The sequence below is a fragment of the Chrysochloris asiatica genome, unplaced genomic scaffold, assembly GCF_000296735.1.
Source record: "Chrysochloris asiatica unplaced genomic scaffold, ChrAsi1.0 scaffold00034, whole genome shotgun sequence".
Classification (NCBI taxonomy): Eukaryota; Metazoa; Chordata; class Mammalia; order Afrosoricida; family Chrysochloridae; genus Chrysochloris; species Chrysochloris asiatica.
In genome coordinates this window covers 15,069,797-15,097,564 of record NW_006408552.1, presented here as the reverse complement: position 1 = coordinate 15,097,564, position 27,768 = coordinate 15,069,797, and the positions used below count along the sequence as shown (strand labels likewise).

At 49.0% G+C, this 27,768-nt stretch overlaps 1 protein-coding gene across 1 annotated transcript in view; it reads right to left on the bottom strand.

Moving 5' to 3' along the window:
• Positions 1-1,113: 1,113 nt before the first annotated feature.
• TNRC18 (trinucleotide repeat containing 18) overlaps positions 1,114-27,768 on the bottom strand; it is a 125,661-nt gene continuing 99,006 nt past the window's right edge. Inside the window, 12 exon segments of the mRNA XM_006859776.1 lie at positions 1,114-1,320; positions 1,703-1,774; positions 2,073-2,309; positions 4,472-5,847; positions 6,247-6,411; positions 6,984-7,100; positions 11,363-11,471; positions 11,573-11,648; positions 12,584-12,701; positions 14,088-14,229; positions 14,765-14,917; positions 19,141-19,562. Coding sequence (XP_006859838.1) covers positions 1,114-1,320; positions 1,703-1,774; positions 2,073-2,309; positions 4,472-5,847; positions 6,247-6,411; positions 6,984-7,100; positions 11,363-11,471; positions 11,573-11,648; positions 12,584-12,701; positions 14,088-14,229; positions 14,765-14,917; positions 19,141-19,562 — 3,194 coding nt within the window.

Here is a 27,768-nt window from a genome sequence, read left to right as displayed (position 1 = left end):
GCGCCTGTCTTCTTTCTGCTCTTCTAGCTCCTTATCCATCAAGGGGGCAAGTACAGTATGGGGCCGGGGGCAGGAGGGGAGGGGCGCCAATGGGAGGCTGAGGGGCAGGCAGGCTGGAGGGGTGTGCATGGGGACACGGGGTGACGCCGGCTGTTTGGCACTCACAATCTAATAAGAAATAAAAAATATCCTGCACACCAGAATGTGTTTGCTTTTTAGAATTTCATAGCTATTTTTTTCACAGTTTTAAAAAGTTTATATTTATATATATTTATCTTTATATATATAATTAAAAAGTTGACTCCATTTAAAGGTCTATGGTACAAGGGGGTGGACGAGAGTCTCTTGGTACAATAAAACTGTACAGGTTAAGAAGTGCCTCCTGGGGCTGGGGTGGCCGAGTCCTGGCCGTGAAGGGGTGGATGGGGCAAGGGTGTCAGCACCAATGGGGTTATCTGTAGTGTGAGGGTTTAAGGCCAGGGAGCAGCCTGCGCCTAGCCACCACTTGGTGCCTTTCCCATGCTCCAGGGCTCTGCCCTCACCTGGCTGTGTTCCCCAAGTTCCAGGCCATCCTGAGAGGACAGAGGCCCGGGCTCCTGGCAGGGCATCCAGGAGTCGGCCCGGCACCGTTGGTGAGGTGAGCTGCCCCTCCTGTGCCAGGAGGCCTTGGGATGGGCTCCATGCTGAGGTGGCTGGGCCATGGCAGCAGCCTCAGGAGGACCCGAGGCAGGGTGGTTCCTTGGAAACCCCTCCTCACCACTGAATCCCCCGGTCTGAGTCTTGGAGGCCCAGCTGGCATCATGGGCCTGGGGCCAAGTGCTTACGAGGTGCTGGGGTGGCCTGAGGGTATACCCTGATCGTTGGGAGAAGCCCCTGACTGGGGGCACTGAGGGGACTAAAAGGGGGGGGTCTGGAGGCGTGTGCACACGTGAGCACACACGTGCATGCATACGGGCACACACATGTACACACCGCGCTCACACATGCCCACGGACACATTGCATGCACTAGGCCGTGGGCATGTGCCCCGTCACGCCGTGGCAGTGATATGAAGAGTCCCCGGGGCCTCGGGGGCAAGGCAGCTGGCGGAGCCCTTGGTGGGGCGGCCGGCACTCAGCAGAGTACAGGCACGCCATCGGTGGAGAAGATCATGCCCGTGGTGGGCTCGTAGGTGCCCGCGAGGTAGTACAGGCCCTCGCTGTCCTGGTACCTCTTAGTCTTGAGCATCTGCTCGTACTGCTCCAGGCCCACCACCAGGCACTTGTGGGACACGGTCTGCACATCGTTCTCATCCACGTGCGAAGACTGATACAGGGCACGCTGCAGGGGGGCCAGGCGGCAGGATGGGTCAGTCAGGAAGAGAGGAGAGCCCTCCCCCCACCCACTCCTGGAGCAGGAAAGCAGAGATCGAGAGATGGAGATACACAGAGGGCCAGGAGAGACCTGGGGACCGGGTAAGACAGAGAATGGAGACCAGGAGAGACAGACGGAAACAGACCAGATGATGGAGACACGAGTCTGGGGCAGTGGCCAGCAGAGATGGGGACCAGGAAATGAAGGGCAGACAGTGGGAGAGGAAGGGGCCAAGTAGGACACAGCTGGCTGCTCTGTCCTCTTTCCCTGTGGGGAGCCCACTCCCACCAGGCCACATTCAGGAGGGTCTAGAGGTTGTATCCTCTTCCCAGGGTCCCCAGCCCCCTACCTCCATGAAGTCTTTCCTCTGGCTGGAGGCCTGCAGGGCGGGGAGGCTCCGGCCGGACTTCTGGTCCCAGGGCTGCCCGAGCAATAGGAGGGAGAGAGCCAGGCTAGTTGAGCTGATGCTCAACCCCAGGGTAGAGCAAGCCCACAGTGAACATATGGGGTGGGGGTCTGGGCTGCAACCTCCCCCATTCTGTCAGGGCCACTGTCCTAAAAGAAACACCCACCAGGGACTGCCTGGCTCCCAGGAGACCTCCCTGATCAGCCCAATGACCCCCAGACTCCACGGACCTGGGCAAGGGCTCTGGGCCAGGCCCAAAGGGTTCATGTGACCCTGAGGTTTACCTAGGGCTGGGACAGTGGCAGGGGCTCACCTGGGCCTCGTGGAACTGCTTGCCAGGGCTAGTCTCCTCAGGGTGGTAAAACCACTTGACGCGGACCACCATGTTATTGCCCCAGGACTCCCACATACTCTGGATGCGGCCAATGTAGGGCAGGTTGGGGCGGCCGGCAGAAAGGAAGACGGCACAGTCTCCGATGCGGATCATCTCCTTGCCGCGCACGATGGCCTTGTAGAAGAGCTTGCGTGCCTTGCCCTTCATACCGCGACGCTGTAGGACAGGCCAGTCAGCACAGGCAGTCCTCCACCCACCCCTAAGGCCGCCATGGGGCACCTGAAAACTATACTGTGTACCCTCTGACCTTTGACCAGGCAGGTGCTGCCTCCTGGAATCCCTTCTCCTCATCCTCACTAAGTCACCTGTCAAATCTGGAGGTTTCTGGCTATGATTACGGAACTCTTTGATTAATGATTCTACAAAAGAATACTGATTAAAAGGGAGAAACTGTAGGAACAGATTTTCAAATTATGGAATTCAGGCTTTCTGGATCCACTGAAGCTGGATGAATCCCTGAAGTGATTACCCCAAGTTATCTTTAACCTTAAACCAAAAATATCCCCTGAAGTCTGTTCACAACCAACATTAATGTATCTCAGCTAGCAAAGAATGTCTGCCTTAGTTTAAGCATTGTGCTCTTTTAAGATCTATGTGGGCTCAAACTCACAATAGAAGCTGGAGAGGTTAGTTAGGGGGCAGTGAGTTCAGGCTAATGATGGAGGAACAACTCAGAAAAGGAGGGTAGGAATGGGCACAATTCCAAGACTTAATCCATGTCAAATTGATTCAACTAATGTAATGTCACTGGAACGTACTTAGGAAAGCTGTTGAGTTCTAGTATGTTCTGCTGTGCAATCTCAACGACAAACAGAGTTGTTTTTAAAATCTGGGGGCAGGGAAGGAAGCCCCTGGCATGGAGAAGCCACTTCCTTCTCTTGTCACATACTGAATCATAGAAACCATAAATTAAGGATCCTGCTCCGGAGCAGTGTGACCACAGGAAGGCTGCCAGGCTTCACAGATGGTGCCCCCTAGTGAATCCCAGCAGGACTGCGCTCTAACTGATTTCAGCATCTCGGTTTGCTGTGGCCCCTCACGGAACAGTAGTCTATTAGCAGCATGGCTCATACGATGTTTATGCTTAAAAAGTGGACCCTTATCCCAGACGCCGATTCTAAAACAAGGGTGAAGTTGACTCACGGGGATTAGCTCAATCTCTAGCCACAAGGATGTGGACACATGACTTGCTGTGACCAATTAGAACATTCTATTTTCCTGGTCATTGTGATTGACTTAGGGCTGGGCTCATGTGCCCAAATTCAGAGACTACTGGGAGACACTTTCTTCTCATTATCTTGTCTAGCTTCTAGACTGAGAGCACATAAGCTGGGAGGTGGAGCCCACAGAAAGGACAGAAGTGTGACATAAATTATAGACATGAGAATGTTCTGAGTCCCTGGATTCACCTGTTCCTGAAGCCAGGAACCCTGGGCATTTCTGTTAAGGAGACCAATCAATTTCACTATATGCTCACATCTGTCTCCCTAGTTAAGTTACTATCCTTTGTGGCTGTGAGCACCCTTGTTGGTCTGGACATTGAAACCTATGGGTGGCAGATGCTAGAATGAGAAACGGGGTAGGATGGTGGGGACGGTCCTATGATAGACACATTTGCTCTCCGCTCATGCGCCATCCAGGATCAGAGCTCTAGAGTCTCTGGTTAAGTATCAGGAGTGTGGAGTGTATGGCTACTTACTGAAGCCGTCAGGAAAGATCCTGTCAGATTCTACAAACTCAGGATGACCCATGAGAACTCTGTCCTGACCTGGCCGCTAGGTGCTGTGTGTCTGTCCCCACAATCTTAAGAGAGTTTACGGCATGAGCTTTGTTGCACTTCCTTATGACAGCCCAGGCAAATCAACAGGAATCACTGGGTGGTTCAAATGAGTATGTACAGTTTGAACCCACCCAGAGGCGCCTTGGAAGAAAGGCCTGGTGATCTGCTTCGGGAAGGTTATACCCTTGAAGATCCTGTAGAGCACAGTTTTATTCTGCACCCCTGTAGGAACCAACTCACAAGAGGAAACCAATCCAGCACAGTCTGTGGAGACATAATCTGGGTTCAAGTCCCTGAGCTCTGAAACTCTTGTGTTGTGTTGTTTAGTGCCATTGACTCTGTTCTGACTCACAGTGACCCTGTAGAGGGTTTTCAAGGAGCAGCTATTGGGTTTGAACTGCCAACCTTGTGGTTAGCAGTCCAGTGCTTATCTTACAGCACCACACCAAAGGCTCTGCAAACATATCTGTAAAATGGGGCTCCAGCACACCCCTCCCCTGCTCCTCCCAGGCCCCCACCTGCCTGAAGCCCTGGGTACCTGGGTGGGCTTCCCGAACCACTTCCAAAGCTGCCGGGCTGGCAGGAAGGCGGCGATCTTGGGCCGGTTCTCCACAGACGGCAGTCGCTGCCGCTTGGCCAGCTCTTTGGTCGTGGGGAGGTGGACGCCCTCTCGCTTTTTGGGCCGGCTCTTGCCCCCAGCCCCAGCCTGGGCCTTGGGCTGCGCAGGCTGAGGGGGCGGTGGGGGCGGCGGGGGCTGAGGGGCTGGTGCCTTCTTGCCAGGGGAGTGGACGGTGGTCCGAGCCTTGCCCGCCTGCTTGGAGGTTTTGCTGGGGAGGCTAGGCTGGGCTGAGGGGGCAGCTGCAGGGGCTGGAGCGGCCTCTTCATCAGAGCTGCAGGAGGAATCCTCGTCGGTGGTGGAGGAGGACGATGAAGACGAGGATGAGGACGAAGAGGAGGAGGAGGAAGAGGAGGAAGACGAAGACGAAGAGGAGGATGAGGAGGATGAGGAAGAGGACGAAGAGGAGGAAGAGGAGGAGGAGGAAGAGGAGGAAGACGAAGACGAAGAGGAGGATGAGGAGGATGAGGAAGAGGACGAAGAGGAGGAAGAGGAGGAGGAGGAAGAAGATGAAGAAGAGGAAGAAGACGACGCCCTGGAACTGGAGGCACCACAGGCCCGGCCCGCACCAGCTCGGCCTTCCTCGCCAGTCTTGCCACCCTCCTCCTCGCCCTCCGTCTCAGAGCTGCTGCTGCTACTACTGCTACTGCTACCACTACCGCCACTGCTGTCCGACTCCTCGGCCGCGTCCTGCTCGGCCTGGCCTTTATCTGGGCTCTCGGGGCCCCTGGAGTCCTCAAACTGCAAGCCGGGCCCGGACTCCGGGGCCAGCTCACCGTCCAGGCCCTTGGGTCGCCCGGGCTTGAGCTCCCCAGCGGTGGCCGGGGGGAAGCCGGCCAGGCTTGGGAGGCCCTTGGGCTCCTGCCAGGCGCCCGCAGCTGTGTCCTCTCGTAGCAGCAGAGCCTCCTTGGCTTTCTTGCTCTTGGGCGACGTCACGCCCTCGTGGTCCAACTTGATCAACAGCTCGGCCTCCTCAGCCGGCCTCCTGGGGCCCTTGGAGCCTTCTTCAGCTGCACGTGCCTTCTTGGGTTTGGGGCGGGTGGCAGGCATGGTGAGAGCCACGGCCGCAGGGGGCTCATGCCCCTCTCCAAAGGGCTCGGGAGCCGGGCAGCCAGGGAAGGTGGGGGGCACAGGGCTGGGCTGAGGGGGTGATGGGCGGGCCTTGGGGACTTTGGGCCGCTTCTCTGTGGGCTCAGGGGGGCTTTTCTTGGAACTGGGGCTGCCGATGGGCTCCAGGGCCAATGGGGTGCTGGGGACCTCATCCGTGGGGCCTTCCTCCTCTAGGACAGTAGCTTTATCTAGAAGAGATGAGAAAACGGCTACTAGCTGAAGTTGGCCGTTCAAATCCAGCCATCAAGAGGTCGCCATTGGGTCAGGGTGGGGTGGGGGTGAAGCCAGCTCTAACAACTCCTATGGGGAATGGGGGCAGGGCACAGACACCCACCCGAACGCGTGTGGCCCAACATTGCCTTCTGGTGGTCTCAACTTGACCCCCCAACCCCGTTCCCTCAATTTTGGAGTGAAACACATCTGCCCCCGTCTCTGGCCTGGAACAACCCTCCATAGACCAATTTCCTTCCCAGAGCCTGTTTCCAAATCTGTCCACTGCTCCACATGGCCCTTACTGTAACAAAGATGGAAGTGGTTACCCAAACAGAGACCTGGGCGGCCCTGCCCGTCAACACAGCCCCACGTACCACCCTTGGCCTTGGTGCTGGGCTTCCGGCCTCGACCTCTGGCCTTGGTTCTGGGCTCCTCTGCCCCTGCCGTGCCCCCGTCTTTGCCTTCCCCTGCGTCTTTGCTGGTTTTTCGGATGCGGCGCTTGGCGCTTGGTACCAGGAGCGCTGGGGATGGTTCAGCACCTATAGGAGACAGCAGACAAAGGCTCAGGCTGGGGATGGCTGGCTTTGCCTTTACCAGGCTATGGGAAAGGGGGCACGGTGAACCCCCGGACAGTCTGTGGGGACTTAGCTCATAAGTGTCTGCAGTCAGGGATAGACAGACAGCCAATATGGAGGCACTGTGGTCTGTGCTCTAATGGGAATACGTCCAGAATCACAAATAGAAGCAAATTCTAGAAACTGGGCAGTCACGCATCCAAACCTGGGTCTGCCTCTTACATATATGGGGCCCTGGGTAAATCACATCTTTGCCCCTGTATCCCAGTCTCTTCATGTCAGCCACGGGGGACAGGAGCCCCAGCTACTCAGGTCAGAGGCGGGGACTCAGCGGGCCATGAAGCCCGGAAAACACAACAGGGAGAGCCAGGGATCTATACAGAGAAAAGAAGGGGCTGCTCAAGACCCCCTCTCCCAGCCCATGGCTTCTGCCATTTCTGTCTTCATGGTTGAGCACCCAGTGGCAGCCCAACACTGGGTGGCAGAGCTGGCATGTGGGGCTCTGTGCCCCAGGAGGCAGCAGGCTCAGCACTTACACTGGATCTTGTAGTCGGGAGGCAGAAGACGGATATGCGATAGTGGAATCCTTCCCGTGTCTCCGTCATCGAACTCCACCGTGATGAGGTCCCCATCGTCCTCCAGGTCCAGTAACCCTGACAAGTAGGAAGGGAGGACAGGGTGAGGGGGGACCCTAGAACTCTGGGCTGCTTGCTGGGGCATTGGTATGAAGGGCTAGCAGCGAGTCCCTGAACAGTTTCAAAGGTCCCTGGGTGGCACAAATGGCTTGAGCTCATCTACTAACTTGGTGTGGCGCTGTAAGATAAGCACTGCACTGCTAACAGCAAAGTCAGGGGCTCAAACCCACCAGCCATTTCCTGGAAACCCTAAACAGGGCCACTATGAGTCAGCGCCAACTCGATGGCACAACTAACCTAAAGGTTGACAGTTTGAACCCACAAGTGGCACTACGGCAGAAAGGTCTAGAAACTAAAACACAAGGTTGCCCTGAATTGGAATCAACTCAAGGGCAGCTAACAACAACTATTAAGTCAAATTGGATACTTAAAAAATTATCATTATTTACTGGTATTAGTGGATCTTTAAGAGCCCTGATGGCATTATAGGATAAGCACTGGACTGCTGACCACAATTCAGTGGTTCAAGCCTACCGGGGCTCCTTGGGAGAAAGATGAGGCATTCTGCTCCTGTAAAGATTTACTGCCCTGGAAACCCTATACAGGGTCACTATGAGTGAGAATCAACTCAATTGCAACAGGTTTGGGCTTTAGTATTAATGAGTCTTCAGAAGTCCCGAGGAGTGTGGTGGCTGTCTTAAGGACCCGTGAATCACAAGGTTGCAGGTTCAAGCCCATTAACCATTCTGTGGGAGAAAGGTGAGGCCTTCTGCTCCTGCAAAGATTTACAGCCTCGGAAATCCTATGCAGGTTTGCTTTGAGTCCAGCCAACTCGACGGCACTTGACAAGGAGTCCCTAAGAGGGACAAACAGCTAAGTACTCAAATACCAGCCAAATCGTTGGTGGTTTAAACCCACAGAGAGGTGCCTGGAAGACAGGCCTGGCCATCTGCTTCTGAAAGCCCCACAGCCTTGGAAACTATTTAAGTCAGAATCGATAACAACTAACAATAACAATTAACCTCAAGACTTGTGGTTTGAAGCCGCCTCCCCACGTCCCCTCAGTGCTGTGGAATAAAGACCACGTGATCTGCTTCTATAAAGCTCACAGTCATCAATACCCTATGGATCAGTTCTACTCTGTATGCATGGGGTCACCATGAGTCAGAACCAACCGAACGACCACTAGTAACTAACCAAAAGGCTGGCGGTTCAAAGCTACCCAGTGGCACTGCTGAAGAAAGGACTGGCAATCCTTCTGTAAAGATGACAGCGAAGAAAGCCCTATGGAGCACTTCTACTCTGTAACACACGGGGTCGCCATGAGCTGGAATGGATTTGACAGCAGTGGGGTTTTAAGCGTAATTGGAGCTCTGGAGCACCACAGTCCTCCCCCCTTTTCAGCTGAGTGTGAATCCTGGACTTCCTGTTCTGACAACTGTCCACTTGTCCAGCCCATCAAACTCCCTAGATCCTCCCAAAAGAACAGTCAAGGAATCAAAAGGCAGATCCCAAAGAGAGAGACCGGGCTAGGAGCCGCAGCAGGTGAGAGGGGGCAACATCCAGGAAGGTGGAACAGGAGAGGATGTGGTGTTAGTGTCAGAGTCCTCTGCTCTGTCTAGTATCTGGAGGGAAGACACCCACCACCTCAGAGGCAGGGGCATAGGGACACCAAATAGTGACCAGACTGCAGTCCTGAGCCGTAGGAGCTGGAGGTTTATTGTCAGAACGACTCTACACTAAAAGATATTAGGTCCAGGGGAGGCTGGTGGGCTAGGTGAGCGTACACTTGAAAATGGTGAGCAAGCACCAAGCCCAAAGATAACCCAAAACACCACAGCCTGAATGGTCACACCCAGCTCCTTCCCCAAAATGCCGGACGTTAATCCTACAGCCCCAGAAATAAGAGGTTTGAGGGCAATAGGACTGACAATAGGGAAAAGAAAGTCCCTGGGTGGTCTAATCAGTTTGCGCTCACTTGCTGATCTAAAGGTTGGAGGTTCGAACCCACCCAATGGCACCTTGGAAGAAAGGCCTGGCAAAGTACTTCTGTAAAAGAATATAGCCAAGAAATCCGTATGGCGCAGTTCTACTTTGTGTGAGGAGCAAGCTGGTCCATCATGGTACATGGGAGCACAGCCTCCAGGAGATGTGAGCCCACGACATACTTCTACCATATTAAAGCCTGTTAGGTTTTGTGAAGGCTCTGACAGCCCGGCCCATCAGTGCACATGCAGGTCTACGTAGCTCAACATCCTATATCCAGATCTAAGATCGTATTAGATAGCTACTGTTTTGCTTCGAGAATCTCTTTTTTTCTGAAGAGCCCTGGTGGCACAGTGGTTAAGTGCTCATGTTCAGCTGCTAAATGATAGGTCTGAGGTTTGAACCAGCATCTCCTCAGGAAACAGCCCTGGTGGGTAATCCGCTCCCATGAAGACCGCAGTCTAGGACACTCTTGGATTTCCTACTGTCCTATAGGGTTCACTATGAGTCCGAAGTGAATCTACAGCAAGTGACTTGGGTTTTCATTTCTCTTTTCCACAAACTGCTTGAAGCCCCCTTGTACAGTTCATCCTCATTATTTGTAGATTCTGTATTTGCACATTTGCCTACTGACTAAAAGTTCTTCCTAATCTCCAAATCAATACTTAGGGCCATTTTTGTGGACATGTATGCCAAGAGAGCAGCGCAAAGCTTGATCTGCTCCACACTCTCATTTCCAGCTGAGGTCAAACAGGACTGGTCCCATGTTCACGGCAACCTGACAGAACGGAACTGCATGAATAATGACAATCAACTATACAAGGGGACTTTAAAAGGTTCTAGGAGAAATAACGAAAAGGTAATGGAATTTTTCCAGAAATATTTGGAAACCCTATCATACAATAAATAGATGCTAGCGAGCCAAGGGGTGGGCTGTGTTTGGCATCTTGCTGTTTTTTTCCCCCTCTAACTGGGATGCATACCGCCATGTTCTGGGTGGGGTGGGTTTGTAATAAGCTCAGGATGTGTCATTTTAAGGATCTGCCGCTCTTCTCAGCCTACGTCTTTGGGGTATCTATTTTCTACCCAGCATCCATTCTCTTATTCTGGCTACAACAGTCCAGTTTTCTCTGGGAAGTCAACTTCTCCATCTCCCTCTTTAAGAGGAAGCCGATGTAAGCCTTAGCTCCAGGAATGAGGCCATGAGCCAGGGTTAGTCAGGGTCCGAGGAAGAGTTCAGCGATAACCTCAGAACTCAGATCAGTTCAGTGTGACGCCGTCACGTATGAGAAACATTGTGAGTGAGCACGTCTTGGATAACCGGTTGTTGAGAGCCACCTTTGTCTGCATGGAGTTGGCACAGACGAGAAAACTGACGACAGATGCAGAGAGCTAAGTTCCAGTGACATTTTCTCAATGGCACTGGGACCCACCACACCTAAACGCCCACTAGTTTTCAGTTGTGTGAGCCAGAAGGTCGCAATTGGAACCCGCCAGTCACTCCACAGGAGAAAGATGTGGCAGTCTGCTCTCATGAAGATTTATAGCCTGTGCGCAGTTCTCCTCTGTCTGGCAGGCTGACTGGGATTCAGATTTGCCTTGACAGCCATGGATGGGTGAGTTCTTCATGCTTCAATCAATGTTATGGATTGCATGGTGTCCCCCAATATGTATTAGAAGCCTACACCTCTCGTCAAAAGGCCTGGTGGAGCCGTAGGTAAGGCATTTGGCTGCAAATGGAAAGGTCAGTATTCCAAACCCACCAGCGCCTGCCTCCACGGGAAAAAGATGAGGCAATCTGCTGGTATAAGGGGCACAGTCTGGGGCAGCTGCACTCTGTCCCACAGGCCACTGTGGGTTGGAACTGGCTGGGTGGCTATCTCTTTTGAGAAGAGGGTCTGATCTGTTTTGTCACTGAAGCCGTGTTGGTATATCTGAATGAACCTAATGACTTTGAGATCTAAAAGGAGCAGATTCGATGCAAAGACAAGTACAAATGAGGGCAAGATGGATACCATGCGGAGATTGCCAAGGAAGCTAAGTTGAAAGACACAGGCTCTTCGTCCAGAGCAGACAGAGAGCCTCTCTTTGGGACCCAGGCTCTGAAGTAACATCTATAACCTCCTCCACTGTGAGAAAATCAATTTCCGCTTGTTCAAATCCCCGCTGTGTGGCATCTTTGTTACAGCAGTACTATCAGCCTAAGACAGCCAATTACAGTTGAGTTTGGGTGACCAAGAGAAGCCACATTGATACATTAGCAGACAGGGAAGTCCTGGGAAGGGTCAACTCACCTCGAACCACGGTGCCCGGGTATAGGCAGCGGTACTGCTGGCTCCAGTAGGCGGCAATCCGGGTCCCCTGGGGCAGGAAGCGTGTGGAGGCCGGCCTCACATCAATGATCTGAGGAGAGCGTGTGTGTGAGCACCAGGCAGAGGCTCAGGCAGGTTCAAAGTCACCGCCTCAGCCTCCCTCTGGACCCTCCCAGGCCCGGTCCCCCTCACCGCTTCCTGTAGCAGCTGTTCCAGACAATAGATGTGGGGCCGATTCCCACGCTCGCCCTCCACAACCACGCGATATCTGCAAGGCCAGGTTCAAGGTGGGTGTGTTGGTGGCAGAGGCCCGAGACCCCTGCAGCGGGAACCTTTCCCAGGCCTGAGGACCCTGGGCCCACCACCTGTAACTCTCCCCCAGAGCACTGGGCCCAGGAACCGAATTTGAAGGTTGGCTGATTTGCTGCAGAAAAAGGGGCCAAGCCTTCCCCCGTTTCTGGATCTCCATTTCCTCACTTGTGTAAGTAGGTGGGAAGGGGAGATTATACGGTCCATGTGCTCAGCTGCTAACTGGAAAGCTGAAGGTTTGAGTTCGGAAAGAAGGGCCTAGCAATCTACTTCCAGAACCTCCGCCACGGAAAGCCCCATGGAAAGCAGATCTACTCTGACATACATGGGACCACCATGAGCGGGAATCAAGCCCATGGCAACTGGTTTTTGTAGCCCCAGCCCAGGAAGCACAGTGTGTTAAGCATTGGGCTGCTAACCCCAAGATCAATGGTTTATACCCACGAGTTGTTCTACGGGAGAAAGATGTGGCAATTCACAGTTTCAAAACCCTCTGGAGTTACAGACCCCGTTCTGCTCTAACAGGGTCCCTATGAGTCGGAATCAAGTTGATAGCAGTAGTTTTGGCTTTGGGCTGGGTGGTGCAAACAGTTAATGCATTTCAATAGCTAACCAGAGGCTCCTCGGAAGAAAGACCTGGCTATCTACTTCCAAAAAATACCAACTGTTGATAAGCCTATGGAGTGCAGTTCTATTCTGATACACATGGGGCGCCGTGACTTGGAAGTGACTTGATGGCTACTGGTGGAGGTGGTAGAGCAAGCTGACCCTGTCCAACCCACATCTCAGGAGAGTCTAACTCTCACTCTTGCTCTTCCTCACCTGTGCCCTGGAGAAAGCCAGGGGCAGGCCCCCATGCTGATCCAGCACCCCCTCGATTTGACGCTCACTCACATGTCAGGTGAGTGCACAGTCTGCACATGCCCAGCATACAGCAGCTTGTCATCCATGGGAATAAGCACTCTTAAGCCATCCTTGAGTTCGTCCTTGTCGATGACACAGGAGCGGGGGGCTAAGGGAGGGGACAGTCAGGTGAGGGGCAGCACTCCTCCCGTGTCTGCCCATCCCCTCTCACATGTCTGTATGGAGACACACAGGACCCTAACCCAATCCCCATTCCCTGGCCCCACATGTCCAGAAAGATTCCAGGTATGAGCAACCCCAATCCCAAAGACATACACTGCCCATGGGTCCTCCACCTGCGCAATCCCTGATCAGGGTCAAATTGAGTTTAGAACTCTCTCCCTTCCAGGCCCAGCCACCCTTGCTACTTCCAACCACAGCCACACCTAGGAGCTCAGACAGGCCTTACTCAATCCCTCCAGCCAGACTTCCCTGCCCCTGCCTTCTCCTTCCTCTCTCTCTCATCCCTCGGAACAAGTCCAATCCCTCACGCCCACAAAACTATTCTCACAAAGACCCCCAGTATCTGTGAATGTGCTTAGAAATAGGAGCCTAGTGGCTCTGTACAATAAGCTCTGGATTGCCAACCACAAGATCCACAGTCTGAGCCTGCCAACTGCTCCGCAGGAGACTTTGGAGTCCTGGCATGGCACTGAGGGATAATGCCCTGTACAGCAAGGTCAGTTTGAACCACAAGGTTGGTGGTTCAAACTCACCAGTTATTCCTCGGAAACCCTATACAGGGTCGCTATGAGTTGCAACCAACTTGACGGCACTTAACGACACCATAATAGAGTGGGGTGGGCCAAATCCTAACTGGACTGCTAACCATAAGGATGGTAGTTCAAACTCACCAGCTACTCCTCGGAAACCCTACACAGGGTCATTAAGAGTCAGAACTGACTCAAGGGCACTTCATAACAGTAATGTCAGGAGACAAGACCTTGAATACCTGCTTCTTTCATCATGAGACCAGAAGAACTAGATAGTGCCTAGCTATTGCTAAACATTTTGATCAAAAATTCTAAAAAAGAATCTTGATCAAAGGGGGGGGATTATGCAGAACAGAATTTTAAATTCTAATGGAATTCAGGCTTTCTGGCACCATGGTGGCTGGATGAATTCCCCAAATTAATGCCCTGAGATCAACTTTAAACCTTACGCCAAAAAAATCTCTCAAGTTGTCTTAAAACCAAACAAGAGTTTGGGATTATGCAAACTCCATATATGGGCGAATGTCTGTCTGCCTTGAGCATTGTGCTCTTTTAAGATCTATATAGGATAAAATTCACAAGGGCAACTCGCAAAGTTCAATAGGAACCTTAGGGGCAATGTGTGGCAATGAGAGAGGAACAGCTCTGCCACCCACATCTCCAACCCTTTGCCAGCTCCACCCCAGGAGTCTTGGGCCTTGACTCAGATCCAACAGGCCCACGGAAACCTCCCAAAGCCAAGCCTGAGCCACCCATGGCCCCACCTCAGCATGGACACACACCTGGCGTCAAGGGCCGCTCCAGGGCTCCACCGTGTGGGAGGTGCTCGTCCTCGGAGAAGCTGGAGTCCTGGTTGGGTTCAAAGTCCTCCTCGGCAGCCATGCTCTCCATCAACTTGCTCACCGCACCCCCTTTACCACGGTTCTGGAATAGACCGGAGCAGATCCCAGGTCAAAGGAGGGCTGGGCACCCTCTGTAAAACACCAAGGTGCCCGGCAGGCGCTCTGCGGACTGCACTGGCCATTTGCATGAGGGGACTTCACCCCTGACGCCATGCCTGCGACCCTCTGGCCAGGGCTCAATGCTGGGCTAGAGTGAATATCGCACAGAGACAATGAAAGGCACTTCAGCAGTCCCTGAAAGGAAGGTAGGGACCTGGGCTAGGTGGTGTGAGGAGCAGGCATGAGCAGGTACATCTTGGGGGGCACCGGGGGGCCCTCACTCAGCTGTCAGGTGGGGCGTCACTGGTACCTCTCATTCTGGGGACAGGAACTGAGTCTTATTTATCCTCAGAGACCGAGTCATACCTCATTGTCTCTGGGACTGTCATCAGGATAAGGTCCAAACAAGAGCCCTTTAGACAGAGAGGACCCTGGGAATGTGGTTGGGGCATGGTGGTTGGATTGCTGTACCCTGACACCTGGACCTCTCACACCTGGAGCAGGGTGTGATGCCTCACCTCCTTCTTCACCTCTTTCCCCCGGGCTTTGGTCTTGCTCCTCTTGGTGGTGGCCAGGGAGCTGGTATGAGGGACCCGGGCCTCGGAGGGCAAGGTGGGTGCCCGGGGCGGCGGTGGTGTTGCTACTGACCCCGTCTCCTTCCCTTTCTTCTTCTGCAGGAAGGAAAACAGACAAGTGGCAGGTGGCCAGACCTGGGCTTCCAGCCTAAGAGGAGACCTCCATTCCTACCCAGACTCAGATTCTATTCCCACTCACTCTCGCCACTTCCAACACCCTGTAATGTTGCTGAGAGAGGGCCAAGCCACTTTCTCTCCTCCCTGCAAAATTGTTTTTCCACGCAATTGTTTTTATTACTACGCTATATTGTTGTTTGCTGTCGAAATGACTTCAATCATAGTGGCCCTTTATGACAGAACACAACTGTTCCCATAGGGTTTCCTAAGCTGTCATCTTTATGGGGACGGATTGCTACTTCCGTCACTCCTGAAGACAACAACCTTCCTGGTGGTAGCTAAGTGCTTAACTACTGTGCTGCCAGGGTTCTTTACTCTGTATTACTTATTGTGAAAATTATAAACATTAAGTCATATAAGGCTATGCCAGTTCCTCACCAACTACCCTACCAACCACACAGATGTAATCTCTAGTGACCACTTCCTTTCCAGAACGTTCCACAAGCATATGCAACCACGTAAATACCACAAATGCTATGCGAACACAAAGGAGCTTTAGTTGCACCATGGTTAAGCGCTCGGCTGCGCTCCGAAAGATCTGCACTTTGAAGGTACCAGCTGCTCCATGAGAGAAAGATGTGGCAGTGTGCCTTGTAAAGATTTGTTGCTGCTGTTAAGTGTCCTCGAGTCAGTTCCGACCCATAGCAGCTCTGTATAGGGTTTCCAAGAAGCAGCTGGTGTGCTTGACCCTCCGACCTTACAGTTTAAAGTTCAGAAGTTATCCTCCAGCACCACCCCAGGACTCCGCAGCCTTGGAAACACTTATCAGGCAGTTCTACCCTGTCCTGTGTTGTTGTTGTGAAGTGTTGTCAAGTGGGTTCCGAAGCATAGCGACCCTGTTAGTGGGTTTCCAAGGAGACTGGCGAGTTTGATCTTGTGGCTCAAAACGACCTTGAGGTCGAGTTCTACTGCACCACACCAGGACCCCACCCTGTCCTATCTGTCGTTGTTGTTAAGTGCTGTCAAGTCGGTTCCGACCCATAGCGACCCTGCTTAGGGTTTCCAAGGAGCAGCTGGTGAGCTTGAACCACCAACCTTGCAGGTCTTGTAGTCTGGCGCATTAACCCACAGCGCCACACCAAGACTCCATCCCGTCCTATAGCGTCCCTGTACATCAGAATTGACTCAACAGCCATAGGAACAAGAATATACAACGATTGCTTGAAATGGTAAATGTTTTGTTACAGATAAATTTCCACATTAAATCAATAACAACAATTAGGTCCTTACTAAACAATAGCATCAATAATGGGTCCTAGACAAAGCGGGTTAGTGGTTGCCAGGGGCTAAAGGATAAACACTGGACTTTGAACCACAGGCTGATGGTTCGAGCCCACCAGCCCTCCTTGGGAAAAAGATGAAGCTTTCTGCTCCTGCAAAGATTTGTAGCCTCGGAAATGCCATATGGAATTGCTATGAGTCAGGAACAACAATGGGCTGCGGGGAGTTACTGCCTATACTGAGTTTCTGTTTGAGAGGGTGAAAAGGTTTGGAGCTGCACAGCAGTGATGGATGCACAACCTGGTGAAGATAATGTCACCGTACCCTGAAAAACGGAGTCCTGGTGTGGCGCTGTTTGTTAATGCGCTCAACTGCAAAGTCGGTTTGAACCACAAGGTCGGTGGTTCAAGCTCACCAACCGCTCCTTGGAAACCCTATAAGAGTCACTAGTTGGAAAAACCGACTTGATGGCACTTAACAATAATAGCAACAACAATCCTTGAAATGGCTAAAATAGCAAAATATACTCTTTATATTTTACCACAGTCAAAACCAAACTACATAACACAATGTGTTCCATGACATTAAGCATCTGTCAAAACCCACAGAGCTGTCCACACAGAGAGGACCCTAACTTTACAGACTTTGTTGTTGTTAAGTGCCCTCGAGTCAGTTCCGACTCATAGCGTCCGCGTATAAGGTTTCCAAGGAGAGTCTGGTGAATTTGAACAGCCGACATTGCAGTTCAAATTGACCTTGCAGTCCAGTGTTTATTCTCTAGCACCACACCAGGATTCCAGTTAATGATAATATACAGATACTGGTTCATTAACTATGACAAATGTGCCACAGGAATAAAAGAGGATAATAATAGGGAAATTGTAGTCCCTGGGTGGTGCAAATGGTTCATGTGTTCAGTTAAGGTTGGAAGCTTGAGTCTACCCGGAGGTGTTTCAGAAGAAAGACCTGGCAATCTACTTCCAAAAAAGCAGTCACTGGAAACCCTAAGAAGCTCAGCTCTACTCTGACACACACAATGGCACCACTAGTCAGTCGACTCAACAGCAACTGATCGCTGGTGTGGGTAGAAGAGAGAAAGAAGCCTTATGAGAATTTACCTGCACAATTTCTCCATAAACCTACAACTCCTCTAAAAAACAAAGTCTAGTGAAAATTAAAACAAAAAATGTATACTATGGAATGATCTGAGATGAAGTGTAAGATGTTCTCACTGGGAGTGTACAGCTTTATTATCAAAGCCTCGAAGTTGGAAACAACCTAAATGCCCAGCAACTTGTTGGGGGGAAACTCAGGGGCATGCATACATGAAACCAAATGCTTCTATTACAGCCACCAATAGCATGGGAATCGGGTATGCTGGGAAAAAGCAGACTCAGAGCATAACTCAGGGGCTCTCTTGATTCAGGAAAAAAAATCGAACTTTTATGCTCTTAAAAGCGGTATGGACTTCCAACAAGATGGCGGACTAGGCAGACGCACTACACAGACCCTCTACAACAAAGATATGAGAGCCAAAACAAAACACATAAATGAAAACTCTGGCCCCCTAAACTTCAGAAGACAGATTAGAGAGGTGCATGGATTGCTTGCAGGGAAGAGAGGTTGAGCAGAAATGGAGGGAGGGAGCTGGCTAGATGTGGTTTTGACCATCTTGTGAGCAATTTTGGCAGCAGAAGGAGGCTTGGCAGAGCAGATTTGCCCAAAGAAAATGGCACAAAATCTTCTTTTTCCCCATGCTCTCCTGGGTAACCTGAGGTGTGGCTAGTTCCTACCCACATCCACCCCCATTTCAGACCCTGCTCTCTGAGCATTATTCAGATGACCCAGCAATTCCCCTCCTGGATATATGTATATATACCCGAAAGGTCTGAAAGCAGGGACTCAAATAGACATCTGTACATGCCCATGCTCAGAACAGTAGTATTCACAATAGTTGAAAATAACCCACGTGTCCACCAACAGATGAATGGAAAACCAAAATGTCGTTTAATTATTCAGTGGAATGTTATTTGGCCATAAAAAGGAATGAGGTTCTAATACATGCTGTGATATGGATAGACCCAGAAAATACTATGCTTAGTGTCAACACAAGCCAGATACAAACAGACAATTGTTGTATGACCACACTTATACATGGAGTATCTAGACTAAGCAAATGTGTTGACAAGCATTTAGTGGTGGTTACCAGGAGCTGGGGAAGGAGGAAATGAGAATTTAGGGCTGAAGGAGTATTGAGTTCCTTCCTATTTGGGAAAATAAAAATGTCTTGGAAATTGTGCTGATGGTTGCATAACATGGCGGCTGCACATATTCGGTGCAATCAAGTCGAGTAGCCCCACATGAAAGAGCAGACCTGCCCCATTGGGTGATCTTTAGGGGAGCAGATCGCAGCTGGGTGGGTTTAAATCACTAACTTCTTCTTTTCTGTTAATAGCCGAGTGCTTAACCATTGTGTCACAATTAACGTCACCAAGCTGTACAGTTAAAAGATTGTTTAAAAAAAAGGCAAACAATAACACATAAAAGAAGTTGGCAAAGCTTTCTAGTAACAAGAGATTATAGATCCAAGCTAAAAAATTTCATTTCAAAAGACCGATAAAATAAATTAATATGAAAAAAAAATTATTTAAAAGGGCTAACTTTATGTATCCTTCTAAAGCTATGGGTCAGTACCAACTCAATGGCACCTAACAACAACAACTTTATGTAATATGGAACTGATCACAATGGAACCGATTTTTAAAAGGTTACTCTAAGTCAGAATGCCAAAGGGGTCCACGGTATAAACATAAATAAAGAGCCTAAAGGCGTGGAAGGTGCCCTGGAGGGATAGCCAGCAGTGAGTGACCACAACGCCCAGGCTGGAGGAGGCCTCCCGCTGCCCGCCCCTGCCACCCTACCTTGCGGGGGTCCTTCCTGTCCCGGGCGCGGCCTGCATCCTTTCGGGGGCTCAGGGCACCGCCCTTGGCACAGCGTGGAGCCTTGGGCGCAGGGGCTGCGGGGGGCGCAGGGGGCGCGAGGGCAGAGGCATCATGCAGGAAGATACGCTCACTGCGCCGCCGCGTCCACAGGTCGTCGTCGCTGACCTCGGGCCCTGCCTCGAAGCCTGCGTCCTTGGGACCTCGCAGCTTGCGTGCTTTGCGTCCCTTTTCTGCTGCGAGCTTCGCCTTTTCTGGACTGGCAGGGCCGCGGGCGCTGGGTGCTGGCCCCGCCAAACTGGCCCCAGGCTCCCCAAGTCCTTTCTTGGGCCGCAGCAGCCCAGTGGGCGAGCGCTTTCGCACCTTTACCTCGCTCTCTGAGTCTGTGTACTCGAACTCCGTGCCTAAACAGAGGCAGAGAACGTTGTGGGCAGAGCTCTCTTGGGACCCGGCCCCCCCTTGCTCACTGCCTCCCAATCCCTTCTATCACCACCCCCCACAAACACTCCACAGGAAATTTTTTGTTAGTTGGGGCATTTCTCCCCATTTCCAGATGGGGAAACTGAGGCCTAGAGAAATGCCCCACTCCTACCCTTACCCTAAACCTCCTTCCGCCCCTAACCCTCATCCCAAAAGGAGCCCTCACCCCAAGACTGGGGTTGGGAGAATGTGAAAATGAGTACATAAGCCAGCAGGGGCCCGCCCCCACTCCCACACTTCCCACATGTGCCCCTGTGGAAATCCCAGAAGCCCTGAAAGCTGAGCGGTGAGGGCCCCACTCTTGGGAAAGCCCCACAAAACCCACAAGCCCTGCTGGACACCTCTGGGTGCCACTGCTCAGAGCTAGAAGGCCACTGCCCCCCAGCACCTAAAGACAAACTCGCTCACAGAAGGTGGGCACCTCAGAACCTAGACAACTCAGAAACCACCTTCCCGCTGATTCTCACCCAAACCCACTTCTACTCAGTCTTTTTGAAGCTCCCAGACTTTCCCTTCTGCTGTGTCTCTGCCCAGACCCCTGTCTCTCCCCCAAGCTCTCCCTGGGAACAGCTTATTTGGGGTAAGACCTGCCTCAGTGTCCCCAGCAGTCCCACGTGGCCATGCTCTGTCACAACAGACACACATTACCTGGTCGAGTTTCTGTACCTATCTTTGCTTCCCCCACTCCCTGAAGTTCTCTGGGAGGCCCTGGTATTGCACAGCTCAGAGCGCTGGTGGGGATGGGGACAGGAGCCTCAAGGGGCATTCACTCCCTCATGCCAGACCCCTTGATGGTCGTCATCCCCTGAGAGTACCAGCAACTTGCCCTGAACCCCACAGCACAAGAACAGAGAAGCCTTGCAACTCCCAGGCCTATGGCTCCTGGGGGCAGCAGCCTGTCAACAGCTCCTTTGGGAGACCTAGCCCCATGGTGCCAACAGATGCAGCCACCACAGTGGGGACCTGCCTGGGGCCCCTTGGCAGGCAAGATCCACTTGCAAGCTTAATGAGCCCATTAATTAATCTTTTGTTAACAGACTTCCCGCTGCACTGGGAGACAGCTGGGGGCTTTCGTGGTTGGTTGGTTAGGGTGAGGGCCATGAAACACAGGCGTGGGAGCTCCGCTTCTGATAAGACATAGAAAGACCCTACAGGATGAGGTCCCCGCCTGCAGAAAACCCGAGAATGTTGAGCTGGGTGACACACTGGAATGCATTAGGCATGGAGAAGGTGCTGGGGAGGCAGCAGCTGTCAGTCTGGTGGGGAGTAAGCACTAGCTTGGTCGCTATATAGGTAAGAAGAATACAGGCAAGACCCGTCCTGAAGGCATTACTCTGGGGATTCTCCTTGGCACAAATATTTGGAAGCTGGGACAAACATCAAAAGCCTTGGTGGCAGAGTGGCCAAGTGCTCACTTGCTAACTGAAAGGTGGACAGTTTGAATCTACCAGTTGCTTTAAGGGAGAACGAAAGATATGGTAGTAAAAATTACTGCCTTGGGACTTCTTTTTACTGAGGGTATTTAAATATTATGGGAACAGTCTTCTGTGCGCCCTGAACTCATGCATAAAAGGTATTCTTGTTCATTGCAAATGTATTCTCCCATTTGTATCAGACAGAACTTATCATGGTAATTGTAAATCTGAATCTGTACTTGGAAACGTTGTGATAGGAATCATTTACTACTAAATGATTTCTACACTGAGCTGGTAGTAGGTAAGATGTTCACCTGCCCTCCTCTCTTACAGTTAACGTATAAACTGAAAAGATTTCGATCGAATGAATAGTTTCTAATGTTTACACATACCCTCATCTGTAATATGCCACCTACTAAAATAAAATATTTGGGGGGAGTTCTGAAGATAAAAAGGATGTACTGAAAAAAAAAATTACAGCCTTGGAAACCCTATGGGACCATTCTACTGTCTTATAGGGTGTCTCTATACTGTGCAAATAATCCGAGAAGCTGGATGATATGAAAAAAAAAAAAAAAGCATGACATCAGGATTAGAGCAAGACTCCATTAACAACCTGCAATATACATATGATACAACCTTACTTGCTGGAAGTGAAGAGGACTTAAAATACTCATGAAGATCAAAGACTATAGTCTTTCAACTAGTCCGATGGACTAATGGAACATGTGAACATCAGTCTTCACGACCCAGAGACCAGAAGAACTAGATGGTGCCCAGCTACAGCTGCCAACCACTCTGAAAGGGGATCACATTAGTAGATCCTGGATAGAGCGGCATAATGTGTGGAACAAAACTCAAAATTATTCAAACAAAATTAAAAGACCGAGCTTACTGGTCCAAAAGAGACTGTGGCACTCAATCACCATTCAGGTCTGGAAAGGAACACATCCACTTTCAGCCAAGCAGTAAAGAGGGGTATCAGGAAAACAACAACACTAGTAAGATATGCTCAGTATGAAGAATGGAATGGTCAATCATTCAAACTCAAAGGGGCAACATGTACCTAAGGACAAGGATGGGAAGGTGGATGGAAGGGGAATAGGAGCCACAGAGAGGAAGCGGGATAACTGTTGTTCCATGGAGGAGATTGCAATCATTGCGATGAAACAAAGTCTATGATTTGTTGACTGTAAAACTGATGATCTTATCTGTAAACCTTCACTCAATTCACAATGAAAAGTAAAAACAAAAAACACCAAAGACTATCTCCCAACTGGACTAATAAATAATTTCATGATAAACAGACAAAAGATCGAAGTTGTCAAAGACTTCATTTTGCTTGGATCCACAACCAACACTCATGGAAGCAGCAGTCAAGAAATCAAATGACATATTGCATTGGGCAAATCTGCTGTAAAAGACCTCTTTTTAAAGTGTTCAAGAGCAAAGATAGCAGTTTGAGGACCAAGGTGCACCTGACCCACACCATGGTATTTTCAGTAGCTTCATATGCATATGATATGCATGTAAAAAATTAAAAAATGAATAAGAAAAACTGTAAAAAAGAATTGATGCATTTGAATTATGGTGTTGGAGAAGAATATTAAAAGTACCAGGTATTGCTAGAAGAACAAACCAATCTGTGTTAGAAGATTTATTCGTTCTTTCCTTAGAACCCAGGATGGCGAGACTTTGTCTCTCATGCTTTGGACATGCTACCAGGAGGAGCCAGTCCTTGAACAGACAAGGATAGCATGCTTGGTAAAGTGGAGAGTTGGTGGGAAAGATGAAGACCCCCCACCCTGAAGAAGATAGATTGGTTGGCACCATAGCAACAGCAATGGGCTCAAGTGTAACAATGATGAGGATGGGACAGGACCCGGCAGTGTTTTTTTCTGTTGTGCACAGGGGTCACTATGAGTTGGAACCACCTCAAAGGTACAAAACAAAAAGACAACATAGGGTCTTCTATGAATTAGGATGGACTTTATGGCATGAGGTTTGGTTTGGATGACTAGTGGGGGTGAAAAAATGAATTCTATCTGATCTCAAACAAGAAAGAAAAGTCTGGAAACTAAAGCAGAAAAGTTGGAGAAAAGACTTCCCAAACTCTATCTACCCACATCTCTCATGAACTCCTGACCCACAAGTGCACAGTACAGATTGAAAGCAGCCCCAGTAAAGGCAAAAAAAAAAAAAAGATTTCAACAGACAGAAATTGGAGGTAAGTCCTACCAACAAAAAAACCCATTGAAACAAAGGAAATAATACTCAAAGGAGGAAAATAAGAGAACTCAGACTCACCACAACTTAACATAATATCCAGGGTACAATCCAAAGTTACCCAACAATGAAAAACCAAAAAAAATAAACAACGTTCTGGAGAGAAAAGAAAATCAACTGAATCTGACCCTAAAATGAACCAGATGCTGGAACTAAAGAACACAAATTTTGAAGTGGCTATTTATAGTATGGAGTCCTGGTGTGGTGTTGTGGGTTAATGCGCCAGACTGCAGTGTCATTTGAACTGCAAGGCCAGTGGTTCAAGGTCACCAGCTGCTCCTCAGAAACCCTATACAGGGTCGCTATGGGTCGGAACCGACTCGATGGCACTTAACAACAATAACATTTATAATAAGTATCCTCAATGAAGAAAAACAAAATTATTTCAATGTATAAAAAATTTTCACCCGAGAAATGGTAAGTATCAGCAAAGAAATAGAAGATAGAATTTCTTTGGAAAAAAATTCACGGACACAGGAGCTAAGGGTTGGATCAAGGAAACAAGTCCTGGTGGCACAGTGGTTAAGTGCTTGGCCACGAGCTGAAAGGTCAAAGATTCATACCCACCCGGTGGCTCCATAGGACAAAGGTCTGGCAATTTACTCAGGGCAGTTCCACATTGTCACATAGAATCTCCATGAGTCATAATGAACTGAGCAGCACCCAACAACAAAAACAACTGATTGAACCAGCAGTCAAGAGATCAAATGCCATACTGCACAGGGTAAATCTGCTGCCAAAGACCTCTTTAAAGTTTTAAAAAGCAAAGATGTCACTTTGATGAGTCAGGTTCATTTGACCCAATCCATGGTCTTTTCTAATCACCTCATACAAACGGAAAAGTTCGACAGGAAAAAGGAAAGACAAAAGAACTGATATGTTCAAATTTTAGGGTGTTGGGCAAAGAATGTCTGTTCTTTTCACGTCTATTCAACACTGTGTTGGAGGTTCTAACCAGAGCAATAAGGTCTGAAAAAGAAATAAAAACATCCAGATTGGAAAAAAAGGAGTAAGAACATATTTTCAAATTATAGTCTTGTATGTAAAAAATCCTAAGAAATCTACTAAAAAACAATTAGAATGAATAAATTAATTCAGCAAGGTTGCAAGATACAAGACCAGTACACAAAATATAAGGTATTCACATAGCATCTGTTAGGACTTGAATTGTGTCTCCAAAAATAATGTGCTTTAAATCTTAACCTTTTGCCTGTGCTTTAATCCCATTTGGGAAGGGTTGTCTCTGTTATGCTAATGAGACAGGATTAGTGTAGGTTGTATCATGAGTTAATCTCATTTTAGATATAAAAGAGATTAAATAATCGAGCAGAGAGAGATGGGGTAAAACAGAGAGAGAGAGGTGGGTTGGGAGAGTTGGTAAAATAGATTCCAAGATACATGAGATCTCCAAGACACCAGAAAGCAAAATATGAAGAAACGAGAACCTTTCTCAACAGAGGACAAAGTCTTTTCCCCCCTGATTTTGGGCTTGTAGCCTCCTAAACAGTGATAAATTAATTATCTGTTTGTTAAGCTATCTATATGTAGCATTTCTGTTATAGTGACAATAGAATTTGGTACCAGAAAAGTGGGGTGCTGCTCTAATAGATACCCAAAATACGGAAGCAGTTTAGAAATTGGGCTGGATTGTTGCTGTTGTTAGAATGCCGTCCAGTCGATTCCGACTCCTAATGACCATGTATAGGGTTTCCAAGGCTGGAAATCTTTGCATGTGCAGACAGTTATCATCTTTCTCCTGAGGACTGGCTGGTGGGCTTGAACCACCAACCCTGTGGTTCGCAGTCCAGGGATTATCCTGTGGCGTCACTGTGCTCCCTGGAGTAATGGATAGAGACTAGACGAGTTAGATGTTTTAAGGTGCCTAATAAGTAAAGTAAAAAGCTTAGATGATCTAGAAGAGACTGTTGGCAGAAGTTATGGATGGTAGAGGTTGTTCTGGAGAGGGCTCAGAAGGAAGTGAGAAAAGCTATGGAGAAAGTCTCTATTGTGTATGGCCCTACTGTGGTGGGCTGCATGTTGCTGCTGGAAGCTATGCCATTGGCATTTAAAATACCAGGAGGCTCACCCATAATGGACAGGTTTCATCAGAGTTTCCAGACTAGTAAGGAGAGGTGAACCACTTCTGAAAAATTAGTCACTGAAAATCCTATGAATCACACCAGAACACTGTCAGATATAGTGCCAGAAAATTAGCCCCTCAGGTTCGAAGGCACTCAAAATATGACTGGGGAAGAGCTGCCTTCTCAAAGTAGGGTTGACCTGAGTGACGGATGGATCAAAGTTTTAAGGAACCTTCATTGCCGATGTGGCACAACTCAAAATGCGAGTAGACGGCTGCAAATATCCATTAATAATTAGAATGTGGAAGTACAAAGTATGAATCTAGGTAAATTGGAAGTAGTAAAAAAATGAGTGACTGGATCGATAACCTAGGCATTAGTGAGCTGAAATGGACTGGTAAGGTTAACTATGAATCAATCATACAGTCTACCGTGCCAAGAATGACAAATTAAAGAGGAATGGCATCACATTTATCATTAAAAAGAATATTTCAAGAACAATCCTGAAATACAATGCAGTCAGTGATAGGATAACCTAAAAAGGAAGACCAGCTAATAGAATATTCATTAAATTTAAACACTAAAGCCAAGGATGAAGAAACTGAAGATTTTTACTACCTCCTGCAGTCTGAAGTTGATCAAATATGCATCAAGATGCATTGATAATTACTGGTGATTGGAATGCAAACGGTGGAAACAAAAAAGAAAGATAAATAGTTGGAAAATACAGTCTTGGTGCTAGAAACTACTCCATAGATGTTGTTGTTAAGTGCCATCAAGTTGGTTCCAACCCATAGTGACCCTGTAAAGGGTTTCAAAGGAGTGGCTGATGAGCTTGAACCACTGATCACGTGATTCAAACCAACCTTACAGTCCAACACATTAACCCGTAGCGCCACACCAGGACTCCAAACAGAGAGTAGCTGAAGTAGAAGAAAACATGAAGTCAGAGATGAACAGAGGACTTCAAAGCAATGCTTGGGATGACAAAATTAAATGTTATAATGAAATGTGCAAAAACCTGGAGGAGTTAGAAAACCAAAGGGAAGTACACGCTCAGCCATTTCTCAAGCTGGAAGAACTGAAGAAAACAATTCAAGTCTTGAGGTGTATATAATATTGAAGGATTCTGTGGACAGGAAGCATCAAAAGAAGATGAAAGGAAAGCATAGAGTCAATGTAACAAAACTAGTCATGCTCAACCACTTCAAGAGACAGCATATGATCAATGATCTCCGGTATTGAAGGAAGAGGTCCAAGCTGCACTGAAGACCTTAACGAAAAGAAAAGCTTCAGGAATTGATGGAATAAAAATCGAAATCTTTCAACAAATCTGATGCAGCACTGGAAGTGCTCACTCATCTATGTCAAGAAATCTGGAAGACAGCTACCTAGCCAACCAATTGGAAGAAATCCATATTAGTGATCATTCAGAAGAAAGGTGGCCCAGCAGAATGCAGAAATCATCCAATAATATAATATCACGTGCAACTAAAATTTTGCTGAAAATAGTTCCAAAACAGTACATCGACAGGAAGGTATTCAAGTTGGATTCAGAAGAGGAAGTGAAACTAGGATCTCATTGATGGTGTCAGATGGATCTTGGCTGAAAGCAGTGAATACCAGAAAGATGTTTATTTGTGCTTTGCTATGGAAAGGCATTCGACTATGTGAATCTTAACAAACAAACTATGGGTCACATTGCAAAGAATGGGAATTCCAGAACACTTAACTGTGCTCATGAAGAAACCTGTACATAGACCAAGAACCATTCAGTATCTCTTTGTTCTTAAGAACAGAACAAAGAGATACTGAATGGTTAAAAAACAGGAAAGGTGTGTGTTGCAGTTATATTCTTTCACCATACTTATTCAATCTGTATGCTAAGCAAATAATCTGAGAAACTAGATTATGTAAATGAGAACATGACATCAAGATTGGAGGAAGACTCATTAACAACCTGCAGTATGCAAATGATAAAGCCTTGCTTGTGGGAATTGAAGAGGACTTGAAACACTGATGAAGACCAAAGACTATAGCTTCAGTATGAATTGCACCTCAATGTAAAGGAAACAAAAATCCTCACATTTGAACCAATACATAATACCACGATAAACAGAGAAAAGACTGACGTTGTCAAAGACTTCATTTTGCTTTTGGATCCACAATCAATGCTCATAGAAGCAGCTGTCAAGAAATCAAAGGACATGGTGCACTAGGCAAATCTGCTGTAAAAGCTTCCTTTTGACCCTACAATGTTCAGTGGACTTTTGTGGACCCAGCTGGGGACCTGGATGGCAAGCAGTGTGAGGAGACCTGGGGACTCTTGGACCCAGAGTCAGTGGCGT